Here is a 13,047-nt window from a genome sequence, read left to right as displayed (position 1 = left end):
ACGAGGCACGGGGCGACCAGCACGCTCATCCAACAACTCTGACAAACCAAGTGCTGCATTTGCGCCACAAAAAGGTTTAGATTTGACGTCTCTGACCAGGAGGGAAAGAACCTTAAGTAACAACACACACAGGAGCTGAGATTTTATTTTTGATCAGTTCTTTTACTGTAATGTAACAAAAAAAAAAAGTTTAAGAACACACTTAAATGCTCCAATTACATAAAAAGAGTATCTGAACAACACACTGGAACAACCGATGTGGGCTAAAACGTTGGTTACTCACTAATGAGATAATTAGAGTTTGGTGAACATCCCCTTCTCCAGTTTGATTCCTGTGGGACAGATGGAGTGAAATTGGAGCAGGAGGAAACCATTGATGCAGTGGACGAGGTCCCAGTTTTACCCTCCATGTGTCAGCCCACTCTAATTAACCAGGCCCAAAGCATCCATTTTTAATGAGTGCTGGGGATGGTGACAGAAGACAGAAGGAGAAGGCCTGCTTTGCTCTTTTCATCCATTCAAAAACCCCCAAAATAGGACAACAATGAAGGGATACCCTTAAAAACTGAGCAAGAGGCCAGTGGGAACAAGCTTTTATTTCGTGGCGTGGTCTCTAAGTTTCATAATTGGGATTCTTGCGAAGGATTACAAAGCCTTCCAGGATGGGTGTTACAGGAAGATACTCCTCTGTGGCCAGCTCCGCCCGCTCTCCATGAGCCAGCAATACGGGCGTTGTGTGGGTCTGGAAGCCTGTGATGGCCTTGGGTTTCCCCGCTTGGCCCACCACATCCACAGCCTGCAACCAAATCAGGCAGTTTAAAAAAAACCCTCACCTCCATTTCCCCGTTAACGAGGGAGTGAGGACGGTCTCACCTGTCCGACGCGAACAGACACGGGGAGGGGTCGCAGCTCCTCGTCAAAGGTCACCAGCATGCGTGGCTGCATGGCCGCCACCAGGCCGTACAGGATGTAGTGAGACTTCCCCAGAATTACTGTAGGAGACACCGGGGAGAGCATGAGCACAGAAGCGAGCGAGGAAGCCTTTCTTTAACGTGTAAGGAGAGGAAAAGAGGCTCACTGTTTTTGACGTCGAGGAAGGAAACGAGGACCGTTAGCAGCCCGGCGACGGCCACCTGGCTCATGAGCTGCCGGTCGCTATGGTAGGGACAGAGCGTCAGTGTTCCTTTGCCCAGATGAGTCAGACCCTGGGAGCACAGGAGCAGAAGGTTAATATCAGCTCCAGAGCACCACGTCTTCGGCCCGTTCTTACGCCCTTAAGCCCTTTATGATGCCGCGCACCTGAGCCAGTCTGACCATGAAGAGGTTGTTCGGGTCTTTGGCGTGGTACTGGGCCAGCTGCCTCAGCATGGCGGCCAGACGGGCGTTATTTGTGCCTGGAGCAATGAAACGCAATTAAGAGACGGCAAAGGGGAAACTGTCTGGATTGGTTAAAGCTTCTAGGCGGCGTTAACAGGACTCACCGCTGCCCACCATGCCCATGGCGAAGATGGAGTTGTGCGAGACCTCGGGGTCGGCATCGTGGGAGAACTTACTGAGGGTGTCCAAGATGTTCAAGCGAGGGTTGGACACAGAAATGAGAGCCAAGGCCAGGGGCACTGCTCGCCTCAGGGTGGGCTCGCCGTAACGCAGCTGACGGAGAGAAAATTCACCTTCATGAAACGCGTTAAGAATAAGTGGCAACAGCTGTGAACCAGACGATGGAGAGAATGGAGGAGGAGGAACAGGACTGATGGTAAACTGACCAGATGCCCAAACGTCCGTAGGGCCATTTCAGAACCGATCTCCTCCCCCATGGCGATGAGGGCGATGCCAAGGACAGCTACACCCTGAGAGGAGGAATAAAACCGACGACAAATCAAGCTTTAATTGATCTGGTAAAAGAACCGAGATGCAAACAACTGGTGTGGAAAGTTCTTTACCTGATGGGAACCCATATCGGACTCTTTTTTATCTTTGTCCTTCTTATCCTTCTTCTCCTTGTCGTCCTCCTTTTCTTTCTCCTTGGCTTCGTAGTGCTCGCTACAGATGTGCAGAAGCTGCTGCACCTTCAGCACATTACCGGAACCTGAGATGGAGGCGATAAGGTGGAGATTACAGATTACAGATAAGGCCAGCCCAGGCTGCACAAGCGGGACCAAAAAAAAGAAAAGAAAAGGTGTTTGACACCTGTTAAAGTTCACTTCTACCCAAACTTCCATCAGTAGCCTGCAGCCACATTACATCGACCTTTAACGTGACTGCGGCTGGCTCCAGCGCCATTTTGACTTTCTGCCAATCAATCAGATTTGAAGGGCAGCAGCGTTTCTAACTCACCTGCGTATGCGCAGATATCCACCAATGTGTTGGCAAAGCTGCGGAAAGGCTCAGGTACAACTTGTAAAGCTGCCAGGGTCGTCTCAATGGCCTCTCCTTTACCTATAGAAAGAATATTTCCAGCAGTATTAGCTATACACGCATGTACATAGATACAGACTGTCATTCTTAGTGATTCTGTTCTTACCCAGGTGGTTCAGTCCCAGGCCTAAAGGCAGCCAGTGAGCGTACGAGTCCTTCAGCTCCGTGTCGTTCTTCTCCATGATGGTCTGAAGAATGGTGGAGGTCACATCACCGTTACATGACCCCACTGCAATCATGCCGCACGCCATCGCCGTTATTCCCACCACCTGGAGAGTAGAGGCACGCACGTTAAGGTTGCTACGATGAACACGCGCATCGGGGTTATTTCATCGTTATAGACGCACCTCCATGCTGGATTTGGAATCTCCCATGACGGGAAGAAGCAGAGACAGAACATCTTCTCTGTTGGAGCCAGCGTAGGCGAGGCCCAGGCTGAAAGCAGGATCAAAACATTCAGTGTGGCAAGATCAACGCCAGTAAGATTCTCACCAATTTGATTGGTTTTATGCGAAGGTTCTTCCCACCCAAATATGGCTCCTATCCTCATGATGTTGCTGTTGTGGAGGACGTAGTCAGACAGCAAGGCAAGGGCAGGGTCACACTCGTTCCTCACTCCTGAGTTGACAATGCCGCAGGCTAATAGAGCACCAGACTGAGGGGACAGAGGAGACATTTAATCCAATGAATAATTAACAGGGGGAGTCAGAAGACACTGTGATTCAGGAGCAATGTGTTATTCTGATGTAAATAAATGACAGTGTGATCTTCACCTTAATGTAATCCTCAGAGGAATAGAGATACTTGTCAATCTGTGTCAAACCACCGTCCACATCCCACAGCAGGATCATACCCAGGGAGGCTGCGGCGCTCAGCATGCCTGTGGACATTTACTCCATCTTTACTGGCTGCACAGTCATGAACGTGAACTAGAAACCTGAAGCACGACTGGTGCGGCGTCTACGACTGCGAGTGTTCCTTTACCGTGGTCCTTGTTCTTGTACAACCATTTGTTGCCGTCATCTGTGAGCAGCTTGTCCTGTCCGAATGCTGCGTTGACAAAGCCGTTTACAAAGGACGAGGCCAAGTTCATGCGAGCAGAATCCACCTGGGAGCCACTACCGCCGAACCCTGAGAGATCATACAAGATACCAAAGCATCTTTAACACGTTCAAGAAAAGTTGCAAATACACAATGATCACATTATATTATCCTAAAAACAAAGACGCAGGCTCACTGTTGTTTTCCAAATGGGTTTTGTAGATGTCATCTGGGACTTTGGGTTCCATTATGTCCAACTGTGAGAACAAGATGTTTGTTATAACTTAAGAACTATTGAAGAAACACCTCGATTTCCAATGAGAGAAATGATTCTATCCACTCATTAATCCCATATTACAGAACACTTCTGCTCCTCTGACCTCTCTGGCCAAGGCCAAAAAGTTGCTGTTGAGCTGCACATTGGACATGATTTCTGTCAGGTCCTCATAGTCCTCAACGTCCTCATTCAGCTCCAGGAACATGCCATGGCGACCGAGCATGAAAGCCATTTCCTTCTGGATAACTCTGCGAGACAAAGAGGGTTTATTTTTAATATCCCAGATGCAACTGTGTAACATCACAGGACAAAGAACCACAACAGAAATAAACACAGGCCTAATAAAAACATGTTTTCATCTTTAAAAGACCTCCATCAAAAACATTTGAAGTTTGAAATACTAAACCCACCAGACATCGGGATGAAAATGACGACTTTTCTGTGACAAAAAACTGAAATCTTACATGTCTTTGCAGGATGTGAAGATGTTTTCTACCAGCTCAACGTCATTGAGCATTAAGGCCAGGCGCAGGGCTTCTGGGTAACGATTGAATTTCCTGAAGATGTTCAGGGCGCATCTCAGCAGCGCCGAGTTTTCTGGCTCAGGAACATAACTCACACAGCTGGAGGGCGGCAGACGAAACAACAGGAGATTAAATATTTGTTACAGGTATGGTAAAATGTTGAGTTACAGGAGTCTAGTGCTGAAACTACCTTGTGAGGTACAGACAGACTTTGCCATAAGCGTTTTCATCAATGTAGTCCTCCAACATGTCCAATCTCTCGATTTCCATCAGCAGATCGCAGGCCTCGTGCTCGGCATTGTGGGCCATATTGTAAGGGACAATCTCTTTCACAAGTTTTAGTAGCATTTCCTGTTGTGTCTTGTCATTTTCTTCTACCTCCTGCCACTCTTTAGCCACCTCACCAGCCAGGTGCCTGAAAGGACAACATTAAAGATCAGAACGTGTGTCCATAAACGCCTACTTTTCTGGACTAAAACAGTAACCAAGCAACCTTCTTACCTGACATATTCATGTCCCCAGGAGGCCAATTCCTCCTGAGAGCCTACCAGACGATACTTCAAACACTCTCTCTCACCACTCATGGTCATGGCAAGCACCGACACCACGTCAGCACAAAAACGCTGCAAAATGTAGAAATTAAATCAGAAATGTTGCCATAGATTGCCATTGACCATAGATTCATTTATGGGGCACACCATAATCGAATCTTTGCTTACTTTATTCTCTCCAGGAGCCATGCCATCATAGATCTCCTTTAGCTTGCCATAGTGTGGGCGCAGGAACTTGAGGGGCTTGGGTACCGAGGTCATGGAAGTCGTCGAGGAGCGAATCAGCCTGCGCAGCTCCTCCAGAGCAGGATGGTACAAAGCTGTGTTCTTTTCCTGCAAGTACACAGAGAAACATCAGTGTATTTTATGCTTTCTCATCAAGGAGAAAATATAGAGAAAGGCCAAACACTTACACTCAGTCTCTCCACCATCATCTCCAAGTCCTCCTGTAACTGTTTGTCCTCTTCAGACTGAGAAGCAAAAAAAGAAAATACATGAACAATCTTGTCCCTGACATCAAGTAAATATTTGACTGTTGCTTCATGTCTCGTAATGCAAAAAAAAGATCTTCTACAAGTACCAAGGTTTCTAGGACTAATCTTTTTCATCATTTGTCTTTCTGAAATAATGGGATTCATATGCCTTTATAAATATATTTTGGGACCAAGCTTTTCATTGTGATTATGAAATGCCTAGCAGAAACGATGAAGCCAAACAGGTCTATTCGCCCAACTATACTGAGCCAAAGCTGGCAGAATATCATTACATTCGTGGCAGTTGTTTTAATGTTTCATTCCAGAAGACTGTAATTTACTGAGGTACCCAAGTTGAAGCAGACTACTTGAAGTTTGCACGTCAGGGAGCACAGCTAATGACAGCACAGGCAGCAGCGGTAACACCTAGCAAGCTAACATTAGCCCACGGGCTAACTAAGGCTAAGCTAAATGGAACCAACTCTGAGAATAGTCCATGTTATGTTCCTTCAAGATAAACAACTGAGTTCTAACTTATCTACAAAACCATTGCTTCAGTAAGAAAGAGTCTAACTATTTGAGTAGTTTAATATACCGATCTTTAGTGGCAGTGTATTTGGCCTGCCTAACCATGTTGTCAAAGCGGCAGTGACTAAGGCGAAATAAGAGGCTCTTTGGCAGCATAGTTAGCACATCATTGAATGAGAAAAAGCCGCAAACTCACCAATTCTTGCTCCTCTTTCTTATCCTTGTCTTTAGCTGAGGGCTGTTGCCCCTTTTCCTTCTCCTTCTCCTTCTCATCGGCCTTTTCTGTCTTTTTCTCTTTGTTTTTTGCCTCCTCCATGGCTGTCTGTGAACTCTCGATTAGCAAACGGAACTGAAGGATGCTGTCGCGAGCTGTCTCTTCTTCTACGGTGTCAAATTTGTTCTTTTTTTGTTCTATCGCCCCCCGTTGGTCGACTGTCACATTGTTGGTGGTGCGTACTTCACGTCCTCATAAACGATGGAAGTTTCGAATTTATCATACAAATTTAATCCAAATACGTTATAAACGATCATTATGTTTCAGATCCAGAGTCAATTAATGTTTAAATTATCACCTTATTTGCTTTTATATTGTGAATATGTTGACAAGGTTTTGTATGATGTTACACGATGAACTGCCAAAACATTGAAATCTCCCACACTTTTAAAGTAGCAGATTCGCTTGTCACATGACCACCTGGATATAATCACATGGTCAGAGTCTGAACCGTTTCCCACTCAGGTCAACATGGCTTTTAGGAAGTGCCATATTCTCTCTTGTCAAGGGATTTTGCTGTTTCTTTCAGTGTGCTGTCTGCTTGGAACAGGACGGGCAGCGTTTAAAGGCTTCACTCGGTTCAAAGCGAAGGAGGAAATTGGTCACAAACCAGTGTTTGACGAGCAATGGTTCAGTCAAAGACTGGATCACTTCAGTGCAGACAGCAGGGAGTGGAAACAAGCAAGTATCAGTTTGTCTTGAATACCTTTGAAATGTACACTGTAAATTAAGCTGTTACTTCTACAGCGCGATCCTTCACTGCATGCTTCCAAGTAATTCAAACATTTTATCCACGTGTTTCAATGTTCTTGTTTCTGTTCCCTGTTCCTCACCAGAGGTACTTTTTGAGTCAAGCCTTCTACAAGCCCGATGGCCCGGTGTTTCTAATGATAGGTGGAGAAGGTCCAGCCAATCCAGCCTGGATGCAGCATGGCACCTGGCTCACTTATGCTGAGAAGCTGGGAGCTCTTTGCTTAATGTTAGAACACCGCTTCTATGGAAAAAGCCGCCCAACCAGGTGGGCTTCATGCAAACATATAGCTTTTAGTGAGACACCTGTCGTGTATGAGACTGAGTGTCTTGGCTTGAATGCAACACAGGCTCCAGATCATTTAAGTTTTAATATTAATCTTAGCGTATCATGATTTGTATTAGCTCTTCCTGGTCTATAATTGCACCCACTAAAAGGCTGTGTTTTATCAGCCAGATTTTAAAGGTTTGATAATATTTGCAAAAGTAAGTCACTTCTCTTAGATTACTAATGTACACAGCAACATTTGTTCTCACAGCTGTTCTAACAGCAATAGAACTTTCGAACACTTCTACCACTAGATGGCACTCAGCATTCCCAGGATGGTCCTGTCAGGAAAATGCACGAGTGAAACTCAGTTTATTTCTTCTATTTAGTGACCTCAGCACAGACAACCTGCGCTTCCTCAGCAGCCGCCAGGCGTTGGCAGACCTGGCGCATTTCAGAACAACCATCGCAGAGGCTCTGGGGCTGACCAACGCCAAGTGGGTGGCATTTGGTGGGTCGTACCCGGGTTCTCTGGCTGCTTGGTTCAGGCTGAAGTATCCTCACATGGTCCATGCGGCTGTGGCCACCAGTGCACCTGTTCACGCCACTGTTAATTTCCCAGGTATGAAAACGGTCAACATTTACACAAGTCTCATTTTAAAACCGTGGGAACGCCAATTACATTTTATTAAACACATTTGCACATCTTTAAATGGCTGTGGGGAAACCACGGGGATTTTTCCAAGACCAAGTAATTACAGTCTGGATTTGCATCGCTGTCGTTTTCAAAAGTTCGAAAGTTAATAACAATTCTGTTTGTGTGTTCTGGGCTGATGCGGAAATATGGAGGAGGAACATTTTTTTGCTCCCGCAGACAGCCACCCACATCATAATTTAAATAAAAACCTGACTTTTATTACCGCTACCAGGTTACAGCCGGCGTTTGTCTGTTTTTCCGACTTTTGGCAAAATAAATCAAAAAGGTTCTGAATGATTATGAGCCAAGGGGCTGTGATCAATCATAAAGCAACCTGCTATGTTGTGTAGCTTAAACCTCATCTGTGCTCTGCCACAGCACACGTTCATGCCGACACACACACACACACACACACACACACACACACACACACACACACACACACTTCTGCCTCATTCAGAAAGTCACGTGCACTGGTGTCAGGTATCCATGGCAGCACAGACTATTACTTCCTCTAAGACACAACTATCCTTCACTCCCCGTAGAAATATTCCAGGTTTCATTCCAGGAAATTCCCTTTGGTTGAGAGTAATGAGTTGCGTCATGTTCTTTTAAACATTTCCAGACAACTCGGCTTAGCTAGACGTTTACTTTTGCATTCTCCCATAACTCGAAGTTTTCTTTTATTTTGCCGTCTCTTCAAGTGCTTTAAGTGTCAACTTCCCTTTCTGCGTCCATGTTCGGACAGAGTACTTGGAGGTTGTGTGGCGTTCGCTGGCCTCGGTGGACGCAGAGTGCCCCCTGCTGGTGAAAAAGGCCTCCGACACCCTCGCAGAGCTTCTAAAGGAGCCGAAGACCTACGACAACATCACCAAAGATTTCAAGTACGGTGGCCACACCTTCCTTCTCCATTCTTTAGTCCACTCTGAGTTTATCTTTCTAAAGTGTTGCAACATAACATTTGTTAAGGTTAAACACAGACGGGCACCGTTCTTGGATCTACACACGGGCAGGAAAGTTTCAGGTGGCAGAATAATGGAATTAAAGAGGCAGCTTTCTTCCTTTGAACGCGTCATTGGCGTATTCTAAGTTGTTTGAGCCGGTCAGCGTGATGAATGAAGGTGACTGACGAGCTTGCGTAATGGGGTGGTAGCTGCGGCCTGAAGCCCCGTCTTTGTGTCCGCTGTAACCACGTTTGCGTGTCGCTCCCTGGCCGCTGCTGCAGACGCCTCGTCACGCAGGCACAAACACGCCCCCGCGTCACAAAGGTGGTCTGGCGTCTGACTCACGTAGCACAATATTTCACCTCTATTTTCAGCACGTAGCGAGCATCTGTCACCCTGCAGACGCTCACACACGTGCCAAGAAATGGCGTAAGCGTCTCTGTTTGGTTCGGCGTGTTGTGTCTACCGCTTTACACGCCCACGGAAACGGGAAAGAGTCGCTTTTATTTCCACCTGATTACCTCAGTGCTGCATTTGACAGGTGAATGAATCACAGTTTGTTGCGTGAGCAGGAGCCAGCAAACCCTGACAGGTCGGTGCGTAAAGGCTGCAGCCGACTCTACCAGCGCGCCACCACGCTCGTAATAACCATGCAGCATGTCAGTCATTGATTAGCGGTCTCCCCAAGGGCCAGTGTATAAAATTTTGCTACTTCTAGCAGGATTCAAGCCCTCTTTTTATGATTTTTTCCACAGCTGCCACAAAGTCATCCTGTTATTTCCAGTCCAGAGCTTCATCATTGTGCAATTCAAAAGTTGATGTTTAAATCGGACGGACGCTTCTAGAGCTGTTTTCTTTAATAGGAAAATCTTATTATAACACTAGAAAAACACTATTCTCAAGCCGTTAATGTGGCAAATGAATGACTTCTCAATGTTTTTGGCTCATTTGAGTGCTTTGCAATGTGAAGAGATGGAGAGGGAAGCACTTTAACACCAGCTTTGGCTTTTCCTCTTGTCCAGCCTGTGTTCCAAACTGCAGATCCAGACCGAGATGGACTCAGCTCAGTTCCTGGAAACACTGGCTGGCAACTTCATGGACGTGGTCCAGTATAACGAAGACAACCGAGCATTTGAGGTGAGAAGTGACAAATATTACTGTCTGTCCGTGGTGGCGAGAGGGAGGGGAAGAAAGGGACAGCCTGTGCGGAGCTGATACAGGTCAGCAGCTGACCTGGTGTCTCCTGGTTCAGTGGCAGGCAGTTATGAGCAGGGTTGTGGACAGCAACAACTCTTCAGGGAGAATAATAAACCTGCAGTGTTTTAAAGGGAGAGGCCCAGGGGTGCAGAGGGGCTCTAGAGTTGCTCTTGCAATATAACCAGGCATCTACAGTCCCACTGTTACATGCTCAGTTAACCTGTCTTCCCCACTTTAACTAGTTAATTTAGCCCCTCTAGTTAAAAGAATACATACATGTATCAAGTATACAGCTTCAGTATTCAAGCTTTTAGCATCAGCAGACTTTAAAGTAATTACTTGTTCTGTCTGTTGGGATAGTGTGTCTTTCCTTTCCCTTTTTTGTGCCTATTTTAGCAGCTAGCCCTGTATTCTCTCCACCCTCTCTGTCCCCCTGGTGCTGTGAGGAGACATGAGTCTGGTTACCAATAAGCTGATGTGAAAAACTAACAAAAGACTCTATGGTCTCTGTGGCTTCCTGTCGCCCCTAGCGAAAAAGAGGCTTCTGAAAAACCCCAGAGTGGTCCGCAGCACCGTCAGGCAAACACAGGCAACAGCTGCCTCTGACACAAAGGGCTCGGTGTGGAGAAAGTGATGAGATTTTAGATACCGGTGAGGAATTTTTGGTAAGATCTGGAGCTGAGGGGTAACTCAATCAGTGGCTTCACAGTTGAGGGGTTATCAATGGGCTGCTTTATAAAATACGTTGGTACATTATGTAACACCACAGCTTGGAGAGCAAGTGGAGACAGTTTCTCCTTTCCCAGCTATCACTTCTTACTGGAAAAACAAACGTAACCACGTTCCAATGGTGCATTTTGTTTGGCTCAGGAAGGACGCAGGGAGTCTGGATGTCAGGCAGCAGCTGGACGATGTGTGTTTAAAGTTGTGGAAGCACGCAGAGAATTTCCTACCTGATGTTGACACCTGGATTTATTTGGCTTTTGTTTCTTATTTCCTATTCAAATGCTGCCACTCTGTAGCTTTCATATGAATTCACGGGTTCTCACAGATTTAAACGGCAATGAAGCAACGTTAGCACAGCAAATACTTGACATTAAAAATGAACACAGCGCTCTCGTCTTCCTCCAAAGGTGGGAAACCACCGCGCCAACATGCATCAAACATTAGTTTTTGGTTCAGCCTAATAAAATAAAATGGTGGGAGAGCAGGAAACCTCTAGAGGGCCTATTATCATCAATCCTAATGTTCAAGGGTCTCATCGTCCCATTGATCCGCCTTGGTTGACCTTTGTTAAGGGTGTGGTGGGAACCAACGTCACCATCAAGGTCTTGTGTGGCATGATGAGGGACGGCTCTGTGGGGGAGCCCTACGCCCGCTACGCCGCAGTGGCGCGCTTCATGCTGGACACGCTGTCAATAAAATGCCTGGACAGCAGCTTCGATGCCTACGTCAGAGACATGACCAACACGTCGTGGGACGGGCCGGCTGCAGGGGGAGGTAGGTGCTGTTTATCATGCGCACTTGGTGTTTTTCCCATTCTTCTGTAGCTCGTCAAGTGGTGACTTTTATTTTTACGAGGGATAAAAATGGACGCAGACTGTGTGGAGTCTGAAAATTTCCACTGACTGGACATGACACAGAGATGGGGACAGTTTGTTATGTGTGTGTGTGTGTGTGTGTGTGTGTGTGTGTGTGTGTTCTCAGGGAGGCAGTGGGTCTACCAGACCTGTGCTGAATTTGGATTCTTCCAGAGTTCTGATTCCCCCAACCAGCCGTTCACCGGCTTCCCTCTTATGTGTGTACCGTCAGCATCGCCTCTTTCTTTATTACACTCTTCTGCCTGTTTCATGGAGCCCCGATTTCCTGTTTAGGTTTCAGGTGAAACAGTGCGAACAGTTTTACAACATTAGTGCAGAGATGGTGGCGGAGGCCGTGGCCCAGACGAACGAGTATTATGGCGGCTATGACATCCGCTCCAGCAAAATTGTTTTTGCTAACGGGGACGTGGACCCCTGGCACGCCCTGGGAATCACCCAGGACATCACCCGGGACCTGCCCGCTGTGTTTATCCAGGGTGAGAACTCCACACACCCATCCTCCATTAACTGTCATACTTGTCTCATGAATGTATTTTGATTAAAACGCCCCCTGGTGGAAAATACATGTGCTCGAAGGTTTGGAAATCTTGCTGCGTTGGGCGCCAAAACAAATGGCTATTTTAAAAAAATCCACCTTATAATTGTTTTTCACTGGGGATTTTATTTCAGGATTCTTGAGTCGAGATCATTTAAATCATGGTTGATTGTTTAATAGCAATAATTAATCATTTCCACCTGTTTGATCTTGGTTTTTTCCCCTAATAACCTTATATTGACATATTTCCTATGCTCAGGAACGGCTCACTGTGCCAATATGTATCCTGCCAGGAGTGAGGATCTCCCCCAGCTTACTCTGGCCCGGGACCACATCTTCTTATCCTCCAACAGTGGCTGAAGCAATGACTGACTGGCTGAGTGATCAGGCTGTTTCATGGCTGGACGGATGAGACCTTTTGACAGATTGAGACATTTGAGCTTACAACCGCGTTTATGAATGCACGTTGAAGATTGGAAAATAAAATCCTCTTTTGGAAAATGCTTTATTTTTCTTATAAAAGCTATTTTATCCCAAATCTCTGATTGTCAAAAGATTTAAAAATGCAGAATAGTTGCACGTTTCTCGTGACTGTAAAAGGTCGACCCGGCAAAATCTTGGTGTTGCTTTTTCATCTATGCTTTTCTATTATTGGTGGTTCAGTTTCAGATTGACGGACTTTCAGGCTCTGAGAATGTCAAGTTGCTGGCACAAAGGTCGTTAATTTTGATGCGCCAATCACAAAACCTGCCAGAAGACCAATTTCCCAGTGATAATTTGCTCAGAATGGTGTGTTGGCAGTCACACCTCTGGTCATTTGGCACAAGCTTGGTCTTATTTTAATGATTAGAGTTTAACTAAAAACAGGTGCGACGTCCTCAACGTTGCATACCAATGACACATGAATGTTGAAAAATTGGATAAAATAAAAGCGACCCTGATTGACTTTACTGTACCTGCACATCTTTTTTT

General features: G+C 46.1%; 2 protein-coding genes across 2 annotated transcripts; one reads left to right on the top strand and one right to left on the bottom strand.

Annotated features, from left to right (window-relative positions):
* Positions 1-578: 578 nt before the first annotated feature.
* Positions 579-6,233, bottom strand: psmd2 (proteasome 26S subunit ubiquitin receptor, non-ATPase 2). Its single transcript, XM_057050408.1, has 21 exons — positions 6,006-6,233; positions 5,222-5,278; positions 4,977-5,141; positions 4,759-4,880; positions 4,448-4,672; positions 4,198-4,356; positions 3,837-3,981; positions 3,653-3,713; positions 3,400-3,546; positions 3,189-3,295; positions 2,943-3,070; positions 2,763-2,850; positions 2,522-2,684; positions 2,335-2,436; positions 1,941-2,086; positions 1,764-1,847; positions 1,482-1,650; positions 1,300-1,394; positions 1,079-1,205; positions 874-992; positions 579-796 (listed from the first exon to the last, which is right to left on the bottom strand). The coding sequence occupies exons 1-21, from the start codon at positions 6,123-6,125 to the stop codon at positions 614-616; spliced, it is 2,712 nt and encodes a 903-aa protein (XP_056906388.1). The 5' UTR covers positions 6,126-6,233; the 3' UTR covers positions 579-613.
* Positions 6,234-6,498: 265 nt separating this feature from the next.
* On the top strand, positions 6,499-13,025 carry prss16 (serine protease 16). The gene is given in 10 exon segments (XM_057050410.1): positions 6,499-6,764; positions 6,920-7,101; positions 7,491-7,723; positions 8,547-8,682; positions 9,765-9,879; positions 11,238-11,439; positions 11,647-11,737; positions 11,814-12,016; positions 12,335-12,412; positions 12,415-13,025. Coding segments are annotated over 10 exon segments (1,479 nt in total). The 5' UTR covers positions 6,499-6,554; the 3' UTR covers positions 12,444-13,025.
* The last annotated feature ends 22 nt before the right edge of the window (positions 13,026-13,047 follow it).

Source organism: Takifugu flavidus, chromosome 12 (genome assembly GCF_003711565.1).
Source record: "Takifugu flavidus isolate HTHZ2018 chromosome 12, ASM371156v2, whole genome shotgun sequence".
NCBI lineage: Eukaryota > Metazoa > Chordata > Actinopteri > Tetraodontiformes > Tetraodontidae > Takifugu > Takifugu flavidus.
The sequence above is the reverse complement of the archived record's forward strand: the minus strand, read 5'-3'. Positions and strand labels throughout refer to the sequence as shown.

What these genes read in the sequence shown, in the direction of transcription:
- psmd2 (XM_057050408.1), bottom strand. Translation starts at nt 6,125, where the DNA reads ATGGAGGAGGCAAAAAACAAAGAGAAAAAGACAGAAAAGGCCGATGAG. An exon ending in CTTCCTCGACGTCAAAAACA is followed by an intron (nt 993 to 1,078) that starts GTGAGCCTCTTT and finishes TGTCTCCTACAG; the next exon opens with TAATTCTGGGGAAGTCTCAC. An exon ending in TGTCTGTTCGCGTCGGACAG is followed by an intron (nt 797 to 873) that starts GTGAGACCGTCC and finishes ATTTGGTTGCAG; the next exon opens with GCTGTGGATGTGGTGGGCCA.